The 21,872-nt window shown below is 36.7% G+C and overlaps 1 protein-coding gene across 27 annotated transcripts in view; it reads left to right on the top strand.

Annotated features, from left to right (window-relative positions):
* LOC121322813 (muscleblind-like protein 1) overlaps positions 1–6,789 on the top strand; it is a 62,740-nt gene extending 55,951 nt beyond the window's left edge. For 3 of the 27 annotated variants that reach the window (XM_041263124.1, XM_041263122.1, XM_041263147.1), the window contains 5 exons: positions 1,529–1,564; positions 2,279–2,373; positions 2,872–2,895; positions 3,717–3,791; positions 5,583–6,787. In XM_041263124.1, the coding sequence (XP_041119058.1) occupies positions 1,529–1,564; positions 2,279–2,373; positions 2,872–2,895; positions 3,717–3,773 (212 nt within the window). In that variant the 3' untranslated portion in view covers positions 3,774–3,791; positions 5,583–6,787. Of the gene's footprint in view, positions 1–1,528; positions 1,565–2,278; positions 2,374–2,871; positions 2,896–3,716; positions 3,792–5,582 lie in introns of all 27 variants that reach the window. The other 24 variants (XM_041263128.1, XM_041263127.1, XM_041263133.1 and 21 more) reach the window with 18 other exon arrangements.
* Positions 6,790–21,872: the final 15,083 nt, after the last annotated feature.

The raw sequence follows: 21,872 nt of genomic DNA, 5'->3' as shown, positions 1-21,872 counted from the left end.
ACAATAACCAGTAATTTCTATTTATGCCTCATTTATCAGTCTGTGAGTCAGCCTAATAACAGGAGTAAATTACAAACCGTCGTGAAGCATATTAGAGAACGTGGCTCCAGCTGATTATTGGTTTTAACTGTGGCTTCCCTGCTAGCAAGCCTTCGTTTCCTGATCCTTGCTCAGAATTGACATCTGCTTTGTTTTGAATGTATTCTATTATTTATTTGATTTCACTGTGGGACCTGCAACATTCAGCGTCAGTGTTGCATTCCCAGCTGATGTATCACCGCTGCCTTGAGTTTTATATGCTTCAAATTCCTGTCCTGTTTGTGTGTGCTAGTAAAAGTTCTTAGTAAAACTGTATCAATCGTTTTTGGTTGAGGCTCTGCAAAATGTTAAAGGATATGCATTTCTGTATAGTTCCCTATAAAGAGGAAGTACACAAGGCTGCCATTATGGTATGCTGTCTCCACAAGGCATCTGAGGTTATTTTTGAATGCCTGGTGGGTTAAGAAGTGGTTTATTAGATGTTATTTTTTATCCACAATTATTTATGTCTGTTTGAAAATCTTCAAACATGGCCATTACTTTGGAGGCTGCATTCACATTACTTCTGGAAATCTTTGGAATTAAAACATAAATGTATATACAAGATCAAGCATTGAGACTTAATGAATTTACAGTACAGTCAGAATGGTACTGGGTCAGACACTTCACAGTTATAGACATGCTTCTAAGGCATCATGTCATATTCAAACTGGAGGGTTTTCAATCAGAATTCTCCAGATTCAAACTTTTTTTGTTGATGTACAATATTGTGATCTAAAAAAAACAAGGCTTAACAACAACAAATGGTCACACCCTAATGGTTTGGACTAACACTAATGCTAACTACATGTCAACCCAAACCAAATTCTGCCAAATGGTTTCATGTCAGAATATTGAACCCTTTGAAAAAGCTGGGTACTCCATTTTTTCACCACCCAAATAGAGTGCAGGAATGCTGTATGTACTGAAAAGTGCAGCAGAAATAACAGGACACTGGGTGATCTATCTCTAATAGAGCTAGAAGCTGTCTTTTATAGTATGCAGCTGTTCCCAATTGACACCAATTATCTAATTTGGGAACAGCCATATTCTCACATTCTCACAACTACATTAACCTCCTACAATTTGTGATAATGTACAGTTAAACAATTTATTAAGAACGAAGAATCCAATTTGACCTTCAAACTTTAAATAAAAAGCTAGGCTGTAACAGAAGGGCAATGAGGTTGTCGTTAATGAGAGAACGTGGAGTGGTGATTTACCAGCACACAGAAGAATGAAATGGTTCCTTCAAAGAAACTCTTTTCTGGTTAGCTTTGCTAATTCATGAGTTGATTGTGCTTTCAATATAAACGCTGTACCCATAATAACACGTTTTCCTCCTTGTTTTGTTTAAATGGTTTTGTTTTTCTAATTACACTTGTGATGGGTTGTTTTTAATTCTTTTCCCTTTCAAATCCACCTTCCTGTTGCAATGCATGATGGGCAGGCTCAATATTGTGCATGACACCGACATCAAGTGTTGGTAGGTGCCAGAGTTCTTTCTTAATTATCTTGAACCCTGTGTCTTGCTCACACACACCATCAAAATCCACTGCTAATGAAGCTTGTTGCTGTCCTTGCCCCTTCTCTAACATCTGCCAATTAAACATGTATTTGAAATGTAAATGATGGTCGTTTAAAAACAAAACAAACATTAAAAAGTAAACTATATATATATAATATTATTTATTTACATTTTCTTGGTCTATTAAACTTTTAGTGGATTTCGATGGGATTGTGATGCCAGTGCAAGGGTTTGTTTATGTTCATCTTTGTATAATCAATTGAGCTGAACTTTGATATTTTAATTAATAATATTCATCTGTGTGATTTGGTTTGCACAAGTGCAGTGTTGATTTTAAATTAATTTTGTTGAGTCTCTGTTATGTTAAAAATGCTAAATGCATGTTAACAAAAACTACTTGACTACAGTTATTGATTTTAACTAAAAACAACTAATATGTGTTATTCCTTTGGTAATGATGGTAACTAGCACTTCCCTTTTTTTCTCTGTCCCGCATTCCCTTCCTGGAATGCTCTCCTGCTTTGCCCTCTGATTGAATGCTGGTCATGTTATCTAAATGTGGCACACGGCTTTCTGCTGGGATAACACTACCATGCCCCAATACTTCACCACATGGTGCCACCGTGCCCATATTGCACACACTTTTTGCTTATATGATTTTCCCTCCGAAAGTTCCCATGATGCACAGCGCCACGCCCGCCTCTATGTCTGCAGCATCATCGTCTGCCTCAAGTGTGCCCTTCGCTGCAGCAGCCTCAGCCAACCAGGTTTGCTCATTTACAGCTTTGTTTCTCAATGTAAACAGCTCTTAAGTCGGTGCTTTTTAACAAAGGGAATTGGTATATCCCTCTTGTTGGCCTACACTGATATTATTACTTACCAGAACAAACGGCATTTTATTTAAACCCCCCATTCCTAATGGCTGGAACTGTACATCATGTTTAAAGTGTTGTCTAGATCATAGTACTGCATTTCTGTAGTTACTTGCTGTAGCAATTGTAGAATGTACAACAATTGAGTTTGATGCCATTTTTTTCATATTAACAGATAAACTGGTTGATAAACTGAGTGCCAACGCTCATGGCTACAAAACACACAGTAGTGAGGTGTGCAGCAACACTAAAAGAAACTAGTTTAAGACAACAATAAATGTTTTGACTCAAAGACGTTGAGGACATTGATAAGAAATGCTAGCTTGTTGTTTGTGAAGTTCGCTATTGTCCACAATATTAATTTGTGCACTTTTTGTCCTTTTCATGTTTGAGATTCCCCAAGAATACATGCATTTGGTATGTATGAGGTAGTTTTTCTTCAAAATATAAATGTGCAAGGTACTATATGTAATGAAGTATGTTTGCAGTAGCTGCATACCTAGGGTCCTATTCTCAAAGACCCACAATACATATTTGACCCAAGTGTACATTTTTCCAGATTGGTAAGTTTTCTGAAAATTGTGAGGTGCCACTGGTAATCATTGCAAGCAGAATATTACAGAGCAATTCCAGTACAGCATTACAGTACATAGGTGTTACTTGTTTGATGTTGAAGGCTGGAATGCAGTCTTTACTTTAATAATAATAATAATAATAATAATAATAATAATAATAATAATAATAATAATACATACATCCATACATACATACATATTTCCTTTTTAAACTTAGAAGTGTGTTGGATATACCTTGAAATATACATTTGGCTAACAATGGATCAGTGTAGCCTTTACATGGGCCTATTCTTCCAATTGACGTACAGCCTGCCATTCGGGATGCTCTCTTGTCCATTTTGATCATTTTCAAAAGGGGATAGTGCAAATGATTCCTAACATTGCACTCTGTGGAGGTCAACAAGAAGGGAAACAGATCAGGGTGCATGGGTCACTGTGTTTGCTTTCTTCACTATCGGCTTTCAACACTTATTCACCGTTGTTCAGCAAATATTCAACTACTTTTTATGATTTGTTATTCATTTAGTTGCTGTAAGTTTTAGCAAATACATGTGCATTTATTAATATCGTTAAACAGTATCTAATGTTTTAGCTTTTCTAGAACCTGTTAATCTTTGGCTTTGTTTTTGTTTTTTTTGTTGTTGTTTTGTTTTTAATCTACAGATACCCGTAATGTCTGCAGACCATCTGACTAGCCACAAGTATGTGACTCAGATGTAGGAGCCTCTTCACAGAACAGTGAGTTTAACGACGTTCTCTTTCAATTATCCGACTTCTCTATTATACATGTTACTGGCAGTGATTCAGAATCACTAGCATGACTGCTTGCACTTCAAACAAAGGCTCCTGTATTGCAAAACCTGAAGGCCTACTCTGAATAATAGAGGGCTGTGGTAATGTTTGATTTTGTACAACTTGTGAGGCATATTAAAGGTTGAGTTTATCTTATGATAAACAATAAGAATGCAGCCAACTCCGGAGTATGAAGCAGAGCATGAATTAATGTGACAGGCAGCTGCAAGCTACTTTACTTATGAAAGTTACCCAGTGCTCAGAATACTGTATCTTCTCAACCCTATAACCATATATTGCATTGTAATATTTTTTGCATTAAGTTTAACACAAGAGTTCATATAACTTCTGGGATATGTATATATTATGCATTGTAGGGCTGTCATAACGCTACTTGACTTGTAGTATGACCAGCTATAAAGCTGTGTGTCTGAGACCTGAGCTCATTCATTCTGCACTGTATCACTCACTAATGACAACACATAGTTAGCAAACTATGTGATATGTGCTTCAACAGTGCCTTCTATCGGTTGTTGTTGGTGTTGTTCTTTCATTGCTTTCCCATGGCTCAGTCTGCCGCAAGATGGAGTTTATGCCAGTCCTGTATATAATTTTAAAACAATTTTGGCGCTACATCATTAATCTAATATTACACAACACACAAGAAACATTTACGTTTAAAAATACAATTACATTTTCCTTAAAACCAATATACTTCAGCATCTGTGAAAGTTGTTCACCTCAGTATAGTTATCTTGAGTATGCTTCCATCTTAATAGAATTGAACAGCACTGTAAATTAAGTACCGAAGTGGTAAAGCTGTAAAATTGCTTCCCGTACTGGAAGATCTGAAATGCAGCCCATTATTCTTTTGATATGTTACATATACATTTGTAACTGGGAATATACTGTGCAGTCTCCTAGTAGACATTCCAATTGTAAATGCAGTTTGCTCAAGTGTATCTTACCACATGACGTTTATGGTACCCTTCCTCTTTCTAATTCATTTCAATAACACAGCTGTTAGCGAGTCCTTGAGAATATGGTTACCATGTCAATATAATGGTGAAATATAAGTCCTGTTTAGGGTGGATAGTTATGTGATGCTACAAAATAACCTTATAAGGCCTTTAAACAAATATCTCCATTACTGGAGTATTTTAAAGGCTGATAAACAGAAACGTGGATCACTAAATATACAGTATGTATAAACACTTCTAAACTAATTATGTTGCTTAGTTTAAGTTAAAGACATTAGATAAACTGAAATTTTAAACACTTTTGGAAAACAGAGTCATTGGCCTTGATAATTGTATTCTTATTTGTTTTAATTAAAATATACAAGCAGTTTATTATATCCTCATTGCACTGGAAATGTTATTGTTACACTGATAAGTCTCCAATGGCAAGCCCAAGATATTTTGTGCTGATGGTCCTAATATTATTGGGCTGTATATTAAAGAATGATATACTGCTGCAATTCATTTTGATGCATCATTTTATCTGGTTCGAGAGTATATTCAGCTAATATATTAGTTGTGTTAATAAAACACTACAAAATACTATGGGCAGATATTAATTTTAAAAACACCTTTTTTACATATTTGTAATATTCAGAACAAATATGACAAACTCTTGATTATCAATTAATTAGTGATACTGGTGTACATGTAGCAGCAGCCGTGCTGTTTCAATGTAACTTTTTGAAACATGCTTGTGTGCATTTTTTTTTTTCAGATCATACTAAAGATACAAGTGTGTTGGTGCACAGTCCAGATGTCATCGGTCATGTAAAAATACATCAAAGAGACCCCATCCCCTCAGCAGGAGAAGTTGACATAATGCATGCTAACACCACAGGACAGAGGGCAGAAGACCTGGGCATACAAATACTGCACACTGACACGTATATATTCTGTATCTTTTACTAATCTTAAAGCTGAGGGGGACTGTGCTACTGTCCACTATACATCACTGTCTGCCTTTTCTACTATCATTGTATGCATACATTTCAATGCATATGCATAAGTAATCCATTGCCGTACAGGTCTAGTCCTCACCGAAAAAGTAGACTGTGAGTAGTTATCATGTCTAACATTGGGACGTCTGTAGACCAAGAAATTATTTTGTTTTTTTAATTCTGATGTATTTCTTTCATGGTTTACAAACAACAAAGGTGCACCTTGTATTTTAAAAAAATGCCATTATAGATGAGAGTCGATTGTGCATGCATAGTGTTCTGTGTGTAAGGGTTATATCTTTAACGGAACAGATTGTAAGAGGAAGTAAAGGAGGTATCTGACAGAGATGAATGTGCTGAGCAAAACCACAACTGTGTATATTTTAAAGCACAACATGGCTTTAAGTACCATGTTATAGGATACACATTAAGTGCCATAGACTGTACATCCAAAGTAGAGTATTATTCCTGCAGTGTTATTGTGTTTATCTTATGAACCCCACTTTTTGGTTTTTTTGCTACTGCTAGAGCTAACTATGTAGAGGGCACCATTAAGGTTTCAGTGTCACACCTACTTACAGCTGGCATTACATGAACATCCATACGATAATATGATGTAGTTTATTATACCATCGTACTTATATATTGCATAACATGCAGTGTCATTTTTTTTTCTGAGTATTGTATCATGCCATTTCTGAGACAATGAAACGCAAAAGGGTTTAGCAGGTTTTTTTAAAAAAAAATTTAGCCTTTGTCAGAAGTCTAGACTGTAAATGCTTTGCGGTGAAGGGTTTTGCTTTGAGCTGAATGTTGCATTACAGTCACAGTCGATGAAATGGTGACTCTAAACTATGATGAAAGAAGCACTGTCAAAAGAAGCATGATAAACCAAAATCACTGAGTACATGGAGGTGTTTAAATAGTTACAGAGTGGGAGATGTATTCGGGTGAATTTTATATTTGTTTTTATTATTATTATTATTATTATTATTATTATTATTATTATTATTATTATTATTATTATTGTTGTTGTTGTTATACTTTTTTAAGATTAATGGCATATAGGCTTAGAAAAAATGTTTTATTAGTTGTGACTTCTTTTTTTTTCATCTAAAGGTTTTTTTTTTTGGTTTGTTTTTCTGTTAACATTTTGCAGCTTGTGATAATTAGTTGAGCCCTTTTCAGCAAATGTATAGATGGCTGAAGTGGGGCAAGATTCATGATAGTATAGAAACAGAATGGAAGAAGTGAGAATTCTGTTCTAGAATTTTCCGTACTTCCTAGCCTGTACAGGAGGAGTGACATGTTTAGTAGTACAAGAACGAGATGTTGATTTTACGGATTGTACTGTAAATCTATAAAAAGCCTTAGATTACATTATGGGTTTGAACCCATTAAAATGTAATTTCAATCACAAGAAGATTATATAGGTTATAAACGCAACATGTTATTGTATTTCTTACATATAGAATTGTACTTTTTTTTTTATCATGTTACATTTGTATAGTTTTTTCTTCTGTTTTATTAGGTTGTTTTTTTATTTTCTATTTCTTTTAAAGGAAATTCGATACTGTTTTAACATTTAGTTTGTAGATTTTTGTTTTATTAGATTTTGCTGTTAACTTTTTTAGAGTACTAATTCTGTTAAAATGAGTTATTTGTTTCCTTCATACCATACTCGTAGTTTTGAATTTACATGTAGTATTGATTAATTATGTGTATTATTGTAAACTAAAATTATTTTTATTTTACTGTTAGTGAAGTTTAAGAATGTCAGTAATTTTCTTGTCTTGTTTGCATTCTTTGAACAAAGACCTTTTATATGGATATCTTACAATGAGGAAGTTATTGTTAAGAAAGACGTTAAGTTGTTGCTATAGCAACAATCCTGGCAGACAATTGAGTAATATTTTGATGATTTTTTTTTTTTTTTTTTTGGTTTGTAAGTAGTCATTATTATAAATATAAAAAAAATAATAATAAAAAAAAAAAAAATAATAATAATTATCTAGTTCCTAGATGTTAGAGTCAAATTTATTTTTTACTGAATCCATTTCAAATAGTAAAATATTGTTTAAATATTTTTTTTAAATCCCTGGATGACAGGCCTTGTTTAAAAGCTGCATAATCAATAGATTTCTGTGAATAATTCAAAATAAACAAAGTTTACATATTAAGATTGAATCACTGATTGTGCAAACTCTTGATGCTTGATTATGCTGCCATTGAAAGTGATGGAACCTACTGGAAGAAGGTTGACTTTTTGCACTTCTGTATATAGTCAAAAAAGAAAGAAACATGTATAATAATAAGATCTTATTTTGAATAATAAAAAAATGTCTATAATTACAAGGAATTTTGTTAGGTGATTAAAAAAAAATGACAGGCTGAACAAAATTGCTTGCAAAAGTGGCACAGAGTTAGCACTCCATACCCCTTTAAGAAAAGGCAAAATTGTTGCTTAGCTTTTTTTGAACAGCTTGTAGTTTGCCAGGAGCTTTTCAGCTGGAAAGATATGCCATCTTCCCAAGATCTTGTACTGGTCCAAACCTGCACCGGTCCATACCTGCCTTACGATCACAGTAAACAACAGGTCCCAAAACAAATGGGTAAGACATGGATCCATATTTTCCTTACATTTGTCAAAATATTTTCATGTTTTAAGAAGAAAAAAAAAAACAGCAGCATATATTCAAGATATATTCAATAATTCTAATGTACTGAATTTCAATGGTATATTAAAAAAAAGATTAATTTTCACAGATTCAAAGCGATAACAAACACTCCATAGCCGTAGTTGTCACATGGATTTGTTGGGAGAACTCTGCTCTTTTAGCAGATGAAAACAGAAAACAAAATGAATTCTCTAAAGCCACCTAAGGTCTTGTACACAGTGACTTAAGTTATGTAAAATTAGTGACATCAGTCCACTAGTTTTATCGGACAGTCTTATCATTTAACAAATCTTCATAGTATTGCAGTCCCATGCCTTCGTCTGCTGAAAGGACAGATGCTTGGTTTTACTATTATGTAATCTTACTTTTTGCTTGTATTTGCTACAAATAATGTGCTCTGTCCTAAACTGCTATTTGTTTTATGCTAATCTTATTATTACTGCTATATATTGATTCTTGCTGTTATGAAAAAAAAATATATAGAAAAATAAAGTGGAATTGCACTGAAAGTGTTGTCAAATGGTCCCCTTTGTTGCTAAGATAGGTATATTTGTTGTCAATGAATGACTTCAGGGAGTAAAACATGACTCATTGCATTGGGTACTGAAGTAAACAACCAAAGTTATGGTCAAGGGAAACAAAAATGCAGGGGCAGGGGGGCAGAATGGGAGACATGATATTATAGTTTTGCATGATATTAATGCGATTTTTGTCCCTTAAAAACAGAGAAAACCTCTGGGGACCCAGAACTGAAAACAAGCTGACTCAAGCACTGCTCACCAATTATACGAGTTCCTTTGCCCTCTGGGTGTCAGCTGTAATTTCCTCTTAAAGAATCCCTTGGGGAGGTACATTTAAATGATATTTTTAATATCACCCTGTGACGAGGTAAAGCAATCTTGTGCTGTAATCCACCCTCCCAGCTGCCAGGGGGCTGTGAGCCAGCCTAGAAGACCCCAACAGGAATCGTGTGACGTGGCAGTTCCAGAAGTCCCGAAAGGACAGTCACCATCTTTGTTGAGGGCAACAACATGTAATGTGCTGGAAAGTCCAGGAATTGGGAGGCGATTCAAACACTGATCGCTGATTGGTGGCCGTGTTGTACCAGTCGAGGCTTGTCCTTGAAACTACCCAGAAGTACAGGAGAGGTGCTGACGGGTATTTTTTTTTTTTTTTTAAATAAATGCGAACTGTGATTTTTTGACAGACTTGAACAAATTGCTCTAGAAGGGAGACCAGGCGAGAACAGACACCCAGAGCCTGGATATTTTACTTTGGTGTTTATGTTTTATTTGAACTCTCAACCTTTCAGTTAGTGTTTCTCCTTTGTTTGGACATTTTCTTTTGTTTATTGTCCTGTCCTGGATACCATTTTTTATAGGTAAGAGTCAGGTTTTATTTTCTGAAGTACTTAGAAAGACCATAAATGGATCAGCACTAATTAAAAAAAAAAAATAAAGTTAAAGAAAGAAAACTTGGAAAACCACACCATTATCTGGACTTTATTATTTTACACCTCTACCTAACTCAAGCATTTGTGACACACCCCCGGAAATTGGTAATCCTTCTCTGGTTTTGAATTGTCTTTGGTGATGTCATCCTTAATGGATCATAAGAGTTAAAGGATGGCAGGATTTAAGGTCACTGTTTAGGTCCTCTTGTAATTGTTCTTTATTTATTAATTTTTTTTGCCTCAATTCTTGAACACCTGAAGGAAAGTATGAAGATCAAACTGCTCTGCAGAGGCTTTGAAGAATTTAGCTATAAACTGAAATGACATTCAAGCAAATCAGTAAAGACACGCAGTTAAAATGGGATTTAATTTGAATTAATACACCGTGAATTGTTTACTAAATTGCACTATGAGAAGAAGTTAACTTTTCAATTGGGATGCAGTTTATGCACTGTTTCATTCAGAGTTCATAATAATGATCAGTTGGAGTTAAAAACCTAGTGAAGCTGTTTTAAAATGAAGCTTGTACTTTCTATAACCAGAATCCCTATATAAGAGACATAACAGAGTAATAAATAATTCATTATGTGTGTGATCACACCTGTCCAAATTCTCTCTGGTCAAACGTTTTGCAACACCCTGCAGAATTAACAAATAAAGTCGAATGAAACCTGCTGCATAATGTTACGTCTACATATTGAATTACACACCGCTTTGTAGTTTACCAACATAAAACTGACACAAACTGAAAAACGTGACATTTCAAAATCTAACATGAAATACTGCACTACTATTATGGCTTCTGGTAGACTTTAGCGATATCGTGTTGTAGTTTCTTTGGATCTAAATTATGTTCATATGGTTTAGATTTTGTCTCAGTCCTAAAGTTCTAGGTGATGCAAATCGCTGCCATCGCTGTGGTAAAATTAGAGATAAAAGTTCATTTTTAATTCCACTAACTGATGATCAGATCATCTCTGATGCTTTCCTAGGCTCACCATAGGTTATTTTCCCACAAATTACCACTGGATGGCAGTAACTCAATTGGAAATGTCTATCGGACAACAGTTTCTAAATACAGTATTTTCTAATTGTTCAATTTGTCATAATACAGAAGAACACTTTGAATTTGTTTGTATTATACAGCAGGTCACACACCCCTCAACACTTCATATTTCTGTTAAATTTATCAAAATATTGAATATAAGTGGGCAGTTAAAAGCAGCCATTTGCTACAGAACTACTCTAAATTATTTATTAAGGAAAGCTGTTCGAGCAATAAAACATTATCAGGTTTCACTTTTTCAGCTCTTACTTTGGTGGTCTGCCTAAATCACTTTAATCTTGCACACAATCTAACCACAACTGATGACTGAGAATAAGTCACAAAAAGTATATCACACTCATTCCATTTTATGCCCTAAGATTGCAAGGAGACAGTTCTACAAGCCAGTATGCATTACACCTACTTGCCAGCAGATGTCACTGTTGCCACCTCCAGACAATTCTCTTTCAAGACAAATACATGTATTAAATGCTAATCAAAGTTTTAAAAAGCACTTTTCTTATATTGTATTAGCACTGGTGTACCAATATTCACTTCATGTCAGAGTATGGAGATATTTTGAAGACAATGCTATGGATAAAAAGTTGCTGCTGCCTCCTGGTACCTAATCAAAAGAAGGGAATGAACAAATGGTTCTCAGCACACTAAAAGGACAATTTGGGGTTTAGAATTCCTTTAAGAATGCAATCTATGACGTACTATAACCTAGCAAACCCAGAACACCAGCAGGGCCAGCTGGAAGAATGGGAATGATGAAGGTGTTAAAAGTGGTGTAGTTTTTTTTTTTTTTTTTTTTCTTAGAGGGACATACATTATATTTTGCCATAATTGTATACACATATGACTGTCAAAAATCTCTGGGGGGGGGGGGGGGGGGGGGGGGGGGGCTATCTTTAAACAGAGTAATGCTTTCTTGGAAACACGTTGCTTAAGGGTGTTATTGCAGATGTTGCTGTTTATAACACAAGGTGAATGGATTAAGTGAACTGCAACAAAAGACATGTTATCTAAACAGGCAACAGGTTGATTTGATTAACCTACAGCCCAGCAGCAAAAGCCAGAGCTGAATTTTCTTCATTGCATTTTTACAACTGTAAAATCCTTCAAGTTTGATGCAACCCAGGGTGCTGCAAAACAATTCGATCTGTGGATTATCACGCAGTGGTATAGGTTGAGCAAATCAACCCCTTTTCAGCAAGGTTTGGTTTGATTGGGACCAATACGTTTGTTAATCATGTCCCAAAACATATTTATTGTTCTTACTATAGTGTTTAACACTCAGCCATTAAACTTAAATGACCTTCTTAGTTTGGTAGGCATGTATTTTTCAATGATCTTTTATTTAACACCATGTAATCAAAGAATCTACAAATTCACAAAAGGCTACCAGAAGCCATAATAGTAGAACATTCTTTCATGTTAGATTTTTTTTTCATTTTTTCATTAAGTATATGGAAAAGTACAAAGCGGTATGTCATTCAGTGAGCTAACATAACATTATTCAACAGTTTTCATTCGACTTTATGAAGCAACATTAGTTCATTCTATAGGGTGATACAATACTTTTGGCCACAGCTGTAGAAGGAAGCTCACATTTTTCACTCCTGTACTGATAGCCCCTAGACCTCACCCAAAATAAGACTTATGATCCCAGTGGTACAGTAATAAAAACGGATGTATACATAGTGTTATAACTCATTCACAGCTTCTGGTTCACATCCAGGGCTTCAGTGTTTCTCTGAATGGAGGTTTATTGTACACCTGCGCCTGTTTGGGTGTGACTCATGTTCACATCCTGTTTTGTGTTCTTCATGACCCTTGTACTGTATAAACACTACATTCTCGGTACCAATAAATAGGTCAGACTTAAAGTATAGCCATTGTGCTCTACAGCTACACTGTAACTTTGGGGAACATGTGCTATGCAATGTATTTGGCCATCAATTCCACCACAGATGGATTCCACAGAGATATGTTCAAAGCTCTGTAAGTCAACAAATGGAAAACTATTATGGGCAGTAGATAGGTTTTTACTAAATATGTACTTTGTAACACTATTATATTATTACACATCACTGTTCGAAGATGTCAGAGAATTAGTTGATAAGAAATGGCTAAGTAAAATATAATCTGATGGGGCTCCCTCCCTTATAAAAAATACTATAGTAATGTCAACGATTACAGTTTCCTATAATGAACTGCTGCCAATAGGTGCATGAGGAATATGCATGTGCTAAATTTTATTGGATGTCTACAATAACATTTCTAACACTAACACTAGCACTAACACTGTGGGAAATTAAAAAAAAAACTGTATTTTAAGTAGTTCACGTTATTTTGGCACTTCAAGGAGCTGGCATGGTCTCTACAGGGTTGGCAAGTAAATTCTCACATTGATGGCAAAGGAACGAACTGGCTTATTGTTCGTAGAAGTGGGAGTTATATGCTTTCATTTTTTAATTTATAAAATCTATCATTTGCCAGTTCATAAGAAAATCCTACAATCTGGAATATATCTCTCCAGGGCATGACTGGTTTCCAAACAGTACTAAGCATCTGTGTGTAGCTTCACTAGAGGGATTCACAGTGTCAGACAAGACAGCTCCATTCTGTGACTGTCTTCTCACTATAATGTTTTATTATGCACAAATGTAAGTGTTTATTTAGACCTTTAAAGGCCTAAATATTAGTACAATCTAAGAAAAGATTGAGTAGTGGCAAATGTGAGTATACATTTTGCAATAAACTTGTTTGAGAATGCGGTAAGATGACTAAGAGTAATATTAAGATTTAATGCGTGTTCAGGGGGTGACTCACTATTTAAGACCTAAACACATTCTGAAAGTAAATGTTGAAATAAAATGCAATCTTTTAAGATGACAATTAACTTGATGTACTCAATTGCAATACCTAGTTCTGTATTTCAAGTTCCTCTTCAAACTTGTATTTGTTGGTCATTAATCTTTATTTTTCCTTTAAGCTCCTGATATAAACCTAAGATTAAAAAAAATAAAATAAAAAAAAATAAAGTTATTATACTTTTGAATTGAACCATAACACATAACACTATGTGTTATTAATATATGCATGGTATGCTTATACAATAGCTCTCAGTTGCTAGCTGTAAACATGTTTTTTTTTTTTTACGGTTTTAAGCAACTTGCATGTGTTTCACACAGAAGGACTATTCTCTTGCCAGCATGCTCGCTGAAATACACTGAGACTGGCCAACCCAGCACAGCTGTGCTGTGAAGAATTGCTTCTAGTCAGGAGGCAAATCTCTGCTCTTCTGTTACATTACTCCCCTGGTAAGAGAAAGCGAGTCTTCTGATACAGAAATAGAAAGACTTTCCTGGCATGCTTGTATATGCCTGTTAAAAGTGTAGTGCTTACTAACACACCGGGGAGCATGTTGTGCAACTACTTTGCTGTTGTTATTTGTTTAAGAAAGTTAAAAAAGCAACTTTTAGTGTAGTATTAAGTAGGGTGCTAATGACTGGGGTGGGTCTAATCATAAAACTGTAGCTGTTAGTAAAAAACAGAGCAATTAAATGGGAGAAGTGAATGTTAGTGGCAGATGTGCACCCAGCTATCCAATTATGCTCCAACAAACCCAAAATGAATATCCCTGGTTAATCTGGAAGCCTGCTGATACCAGCATTATAAATGACACTATGGTTTGAGATGAGTTTCTATTGCTGTACAAACTCCCAGTAAGATATCCCGTATTTGCATTGTGTTGATTTTTTCATGTGCAGATGCTTGTATATGCAGTAGATGGACTTGACACACTTGACTCTTAGAACATAAGAATACAAGAGATTCAACAATGAGGAAAGGCCATTCGGCCCACCTATCCTTGCTCGCTTTAGTGCCAGCATGATCTGTTAGCACTCAAGAGAGTATAAACAAAAAACCCTTACCAGGTTAGTAGGGGAAATGAAACCTCTGGGAATCCGTGGCAAGACAGACCACCCTTCCTCCAAACAGCTAGCTAAAGGTCTTATTGTGGTCACAGAGAGGGTTATACATAGGCTTCTAGAATCTTCCTGGAACAACTTTTGGGTTCCAGAGATGAATAATTGAATTACAGAATCCCAGAAGTTTTGGCCTCGAGTTCTTTTGTGATATTATTTTGGCCTCCTTATGCTGATTGCCAGTGATACCGAAAATGATTCTGGATGACTGCTGATCCAATCTGATATGTGTTTAAATTATGATTTAATGTTCTCTCTAGGGTTTTAAATAACATAAAGTAGAAGCTTAAGTGCTACTCTTCCGATAATATCTACTTTCAATTATTAACTAGGTTTTCAGCTTTTAAAATAACAAGCCAAGAGTTCAAATTTTTACTTTAGATATACCTACTGTCAGCTAATCTTTATCATCAGAGTACATTGCCAGGGACTGTGGCATTTTGTCAAGTCAGCTTTGATGCAGCATACAGAGAAAAGCTAATGAAGTTGTAATGTAATTCAAGTTGGACAGGGCAATGCATAGGTTTGCATTATTTAGAGCATGCTGTGTGCTCATTTCCTTTATAAACCAGAATCGAAGAAAGCCTATCCTTGTTAAATGCTTATACTGTGCATTTACTATGGTTTACCACACTTCTACTGTATGTGCTTTACTACGATACCTTTACCAAGGCACGCCATAGGAATATGTATACTAGGTCTGCTCCATTGTGTTAATGTGTGAATGATATCTGAGTTTAAGGGTCAGGGCACTTCCTCATACTTTGCATATGAAGAAGATTTGAAACTGTTTCATATTTTGTTTTATGATTACTTACATAAGGAATGTTAAATATGTACAACTACTGGAATAAAAGACATGTCCCAAAACTGGTTTGTGCAAACACTGAGAAGAACAAACAGATTTAAAACTTACTGTTTATTTTTCTGTTCTTCTGGACACACATATTTATTAAACATAAAGATTATAGAACATCCACATTCATTAAATTAATACCAGAAAACAAACCCAAACAAACATTAAAACCATTTTTCTCCATTTAGTAAACAGGCAATATATTTCATCTCAAGACAATTTGTCAAAAAACTGTACAGAGTTTTCTGTAATTATATTCTAATATTATGCTACCTTGGTATAAGGTGACCCTTTAGACTAATTAATTAGTTATAAGGCGATATGGTCAGACCTCCCATTTGCTCCTCTTGTATTCACATTATAAAGTGATACACGGAAACTACAGCACCTGACTACAGCATTAAAAGGAAGGAACACATTATTATATCAAATGACAATATTAAGAGCAGGAATTTTTCAATCTCATTTAATACTAAACAGGCCTGATCACGTACAGATCTAAAACTGTTTGTGGGAACTAAAACACATTATTGATGATAACTTATCCAACTGCACATTAAGAACATTTTGAAACATACCATGCTCATTTTATTTATCACCAGCTATTTTAATTCAACACACAATGTCTTTAGAAATAATAAGAACCTATAGTGATACTGGTACAATGTAACCAAGGTTAAGAGATTAGTTTCTCAGTCATGTCAAATAAGGGATGTTGTTAAAAGGTAAAGCTAAGACAAATGACCACAGTCAATACCAGACACTGGAAAAGACCAAACACTGAAAAAGACCATTATAATAACCTCTGAACAGTTGGGTTCAAAGTCAGATTGAAGTTAAATTTTGAGTACTGGGATGCAGATATTGTTAGAACTTAGATCTGTGTAGCACATTCACCACACTTAACGTGTGTTAAATGATGACATGTTATGTGGTTATTTGTCACTTACTGTCTGTCGTGTATTTCGCCTGTGGTTGATATTTAATGATGGTTTGCTGGCTGCTGGAAGAATTAAATTACTGCTTTTTCATTTGCCACATGTTGAAGTAATACCTTACATTTTTTTTTATAAACTGAAGAGAGGAAATAGTGCTTGAACTGTACTTGAGATTTAAAAGAAATCCTAAATATTTTGAGTGATGGAAGCCATGATCGATGTAACTCTCAAAAGTATGGACATTGTTCATAAACAAGAATATATAAACTATGGAGGAGGACAATTGCAATGGAAATCCATATTAGTTGTACTGCAGTTTCAGTAAAAGTTCTGATGGAACAAATCTAAAAATGCTCACTTAAAGACATGCCAGACTCGTGAACTGTGTCACCTTCCACTAATTGAGCTTCAGTTGTAACTGGCTGATTTAGTCGATGACATATAAAGAATAGACAGAGTGTGAACGTTGCGCAATCAGGATTATTCAGAAGTGTTGAACGATACTTCATTCAAAAAACGTTACACAGTGGAGCAGAAGCCTTGCAGACACCGTTATAGAATCTGCTTTTGCCAAATTAAAACCAACACCTCTGCTGCAACCTGCTGAGACGCCTTCAGAATTCCATAATGGAGACAGAGCTATTATGCTGTACTGTATATCTAACCCACTCAGCTGCAGGCAATGCCATTGCTGCAGTAGCATTCAAAAGCAATTTATCAATGGCACCATGACAACATGACAACTGATTGGCTTTTCAAGGCAGACACTAGTATATAGCTTTTTTAGAATGGTGTTTTAAAATAAAAAGGATGCAAGGACTGATTGCAGATAACAGATAATATTGTTTAGAAAGTTATTTTTGGTTCTTTATTGCCGTGGATTCATGGTAAGCAAAGCTGAGCCTAGGAGCAATGCTTCATCAGCCAGAAATCTAATATCTTCAGGCTTTTGAAGCAGTTTCAATTACACTGCCATGTTGTACTACAGTTCTGACTAGCTTTGGTGTTCTGTATAGTTCCTCCTATTTACCATTTCAAACTGGTTCCTTGTTATCACGCTCAGCATGAATTGTGTCTGCTCCGGGAACTTTATCACAACAGGGGGGCTTGTGGTAGTACATCATCTGAATGAAAAACAAAGATTTAACAAGCACCCTGTTCTGCCAGAAGGCCTAAATGGAGTACTTCACAAGCAAATGTGGTTTTTTTTTTACTATAGTAAATCATATCTGCTAAATACTATATAATTATAAAAGAACACTCAATAACGGAAGCAAAACAAAAAAGAAAATGTAACAATTTAACCTATCTTACTCTGTTCTAATGAGATAGAGTTGTCAAAGCATGTAAGACATTTTCTTCCAGTACAAATTGCTACAGGAGGCAGGAGCACAATTATGCAGCTTATACTACATTACTTTTCCATGTTATTCACTTTTGTAACATGTTATGAAAGGTATTTATCAATAATAGTCTTCACAATAGCTTGATGCTTTGTTAAATGGGTTTGCATAGCATATAAAAAAGAGCGAATATTTTATGAAGACATTTGAAAAAGTACAGTATTTAGAGGCTAAATAATTAACAGTGACCAGTTTTATATGTGGTGTTTGCTGGGGTAAAGTTTTAGATGATTGGTCACAATAATGAAATTATTAAGCTTTCATCACTTCAAATGGTTGCTATTTGTAGCAATTTTCTGGGCTCAGCCTTCCTTCCTGTTTGGAGTTCTTGTTTATACAGATAACAATGGGTGCATTGTGCTGCTCTTTACATTTCCTCATGACTGTACAAGTTTGCTTGTGTTTGGTTTGGTTTAATCAAGAAACTTACAGGAAGACTTACAAACATTTTGCCATTCCCTGCTTGACATCCTCAGAAGCCATTTCTCTTTTTGCCTCTCTAGAAAGGTAAGATACTCTGTGTTGGTATCTAAGCGTATTGTGAAAAAGAGCTTTGAGTCTACTGCAGTTCCCTTGCCTTTCAGGCTGAAAGCTGGCTTGCCACTTTCACAGAATCAGTGACCCCTGTTTCAGCCTTTTTCTTCTATCTTTCTTCAGCAACCTGCAAGTGCTCGCGTTGCAGGCTGCTGCTTTTATCTGTGGTACATGAGTCGACTGCCTGTGCAGTATTGATTTAAAAGAGTATTGTTGTCTCTTTTTTCCAGCCTTCACTTGTGTGGGAACACGTCCTCCAACAGGGCTAAGCTTCATTTTACTAGCCCTGCAATAGAGTAGACTGTGTCAGATGCCTCGGACCGCCCACTTTGTTACTTTGGGCCTTCAAATTATTTTTTTTTTTTTAAATTGAACAACAACAGCAGTGTGTTTCGCCCTAGTGTTGTTTGTACTATTTATTGTACTCTGTTCACAGATTCAACCGACGCGGCTTCGGCCTGTGTCCCCCCTGGTATACGCTTCATGCTGACCAGGCGTGTGACTACATGCGTTTAGGGTTGGCACCACTGCTTCAGGTCCCCGGTGCACTCTGTGCTCTGTGCCCTCGTTGCACAGGGTGCTTAGTGCACTCATTGTGCACAGTCCTCGGCTCATAACGCCTTGGTGCATACGGTACGAGGTGCACACAGTGTTGGGTGCACATGGTGCTTGATCCACTTGGTGCTCACAGTGCTCGGTGCACTGTGCCCTCAGTGAACATAGCGCCCCGATGAGTACAGTACCCGTAGCTCGGTGCATTTGATGCTTGATGCACTCGGTGCACACGGAGCTCAGTGCACTCAGTGCGCATAGCGTTTCGTTGCTCGGTGCGCTTGGGGAGCACATTGCTCCATGCACTTGGTGCACTTAGCACTCCGGTGCATGCGTTACTCAGTTCAAGGCGGTGTAATTAGTGTTCACAGTACTTGGTGCCCTCAGTGCATTTACAACTCAGTTGTGGTTCCAAAAAATGTTAGGTCTGATGGCCACAGCCATATTACACATGCGCCCCATTTACACCCCCAGATTGACAGACACCATCAGCTGACAGTGTCTCACATGTGCTCCGCAGCTCTGCGATGGTGTAGGATGTCCTCTCACCTGCGTGAGGCCATGAGGATGGGAGTGGTGTTATCTCGCCAAGTTGTGACGACAGACACCTCCAACTCGGGTTGGGGGGCGATCTGGGAAGGCAGAGGAGTCCGTGGCACCTGGTGGAGCACATTTGGGAATGGTTCGGAAAGGTGCAGGTCACTTTACCTTGGCGGAGACGACGCATTACCTCGTGGTATTCCCTCCAACGCTTAGGTGGTCCACTCAGTGTCGCCCAGGACACTCCTTTACGCGTTCCCGCCAGTACTGTTACTCCTGGCCTTTTTAGAGAAGGTCAGGTTAGAGAAAGCGACAGTTCTCCTAGTGGCCCCTTGATAGCCCAGAAGAATCTGGTTCTCGACCATATTTCAGCTAATACAAGGCCATTCCTGGGATATCCTGCTTCGTCTGGATCTCCTCGGTCAGTCGAGAGGCTCTCTCTGGCATCCAGAACCGGGCAGGTTCCAATTATGGGTCTGGCCCCTGAATGGGACCGCTGGATAGCCATAAGGCTATCAGACGCCGTTGAGGGTGCTCTGCAGAGCGCTAGGGCAGACTCCACTAGGTTGTTGTATGCCTATCAGTGGAAGTATTTTCAGAATTGGTGTCTGACTAGAAGTCATGACCCAGTTTCTTGCGCCATGCCAGTTATCTTGCAGTTTCTGCAACAACTGCTTGATGCTGGTAGGTTATCTTCCACATTGCAGATGCATTTAGTGGCTATCTCTGCATGCCATGCCCCCATAGATTTGGTATCTCTGGGTGTGCCTTTTTTGGATACCCAGTTTTTCAAAGGCGCTCAGCGGTTAATGACGTCCCAGGAGGGCAGTTCTCCCCGAATGGAGCCTTGATGTTGTACTGGAGGCTCTTACAATGGCCCTGTTTGAGCATAGCCTGGTCCTTGAGGTTACATGCTCGAGGTTGCACCTTGTGTCAAGCGGTTCTGCAACATTCCTTCTCCCTCGCCACAGCTCTGGTATACATGTTCCATACCTAATGTTTTGGTAGTAGTCTTCAAATTGAATGGGAACGTTAGGTTACTTACCGGAACCCTGGTTCCCTGAAAGAGAAGATGACCACCAACTACCAGGTCACATCAGTTGCCTTCATGGGTTTGATGCAAAAATGGCCTCTGTGGGATGACAGTTTTAACCCCTCGGTATGCGGGACCGAGGATGTCATTCAGGAAGGGGCCTATTAGCAGCTCTGGTATAGAGAGCTCAGTGAATACCTACCAATGAGCAGACATATCCCATACATAATGTTTTGGTGGTCGTCTTCTCTTTCAGGGAACCAGGGTTACGGTAAGTAACCTAACATTTTTTTTTTCTTTCTGTTGTAGCCATCATGATTCATGAGTACTGAAGAGAATAGTGAGGATCTGCATGTGTTGCCAAAACATTTCCCAAGGGTTTAAACTCTTACAGCAGTGCAGCTGTTGTGTAAATGCTGTGAACAAATCTTTAATTGTAATATTATGTTCCTCAATAGATAGAGCGACTGTTCCTTGTCATAACTAGTGGTCTATAACACTTTGATAAAAAAAAAACCTCAAAAAACCCCCCAAAAAACCCCATCTGTGTCAGCAGCTTCTTATACATTGTGAGTAACCACAAAGTGCTATCAAGACACGTTAACATTGCAGAAGTTCTCTTCATGTTCATTATGTGATGTATCTTTATTAATGTTAAAGATAACACACAATTACAATTACACTTTTGGAATGTTTCAAAATTAGCATTTTGGAATGTTTCAACAGCTTAAAGAAAGCATGTTTATACCATGCATGCAAAAACAATGAATTTAGATTTGGATGTGTGCACCCCCAAGTTGCTTACAATTAGTTAAATTGTTAAAGGACTAATTGTACAATTAGTTAAAAGACTGTATTAGCAGTTTTTTTTTAAAGTCAAATCTTTTGGAGATTCAATTTACCATGGAAAATGCAACCTACTATGGTTACATTATTAACAAGTGGCACTGGAACAATTTTTAAAGTGGGGGTGCTGAAAGCCATTGAACAAAACTGTAACCCCTGTATATGATGGAAGCCATGCAAAGCCAGGAGGT

The sequence above is a fragment of the Polyodon spathula genome, chromosome 11, assembly GCF_017654505.1.
Source record: "Polyodon spathula isolate WHYD16114869_AA chromosome 11, ASM1765450v1, whole genome shotgun sequence".
Lineage (NCBI taxonomy): Eukaryota > Metazoa > Chordata > Actinopteri > Acipenseriformes > Polyodontidae > Polyodon > Polyodon spathula.
The sequence above is the reverse complement of the archived record's forward strand: the minus strand, read 5'-3'. Positions and strand labels throughout refer to the sequence as shown.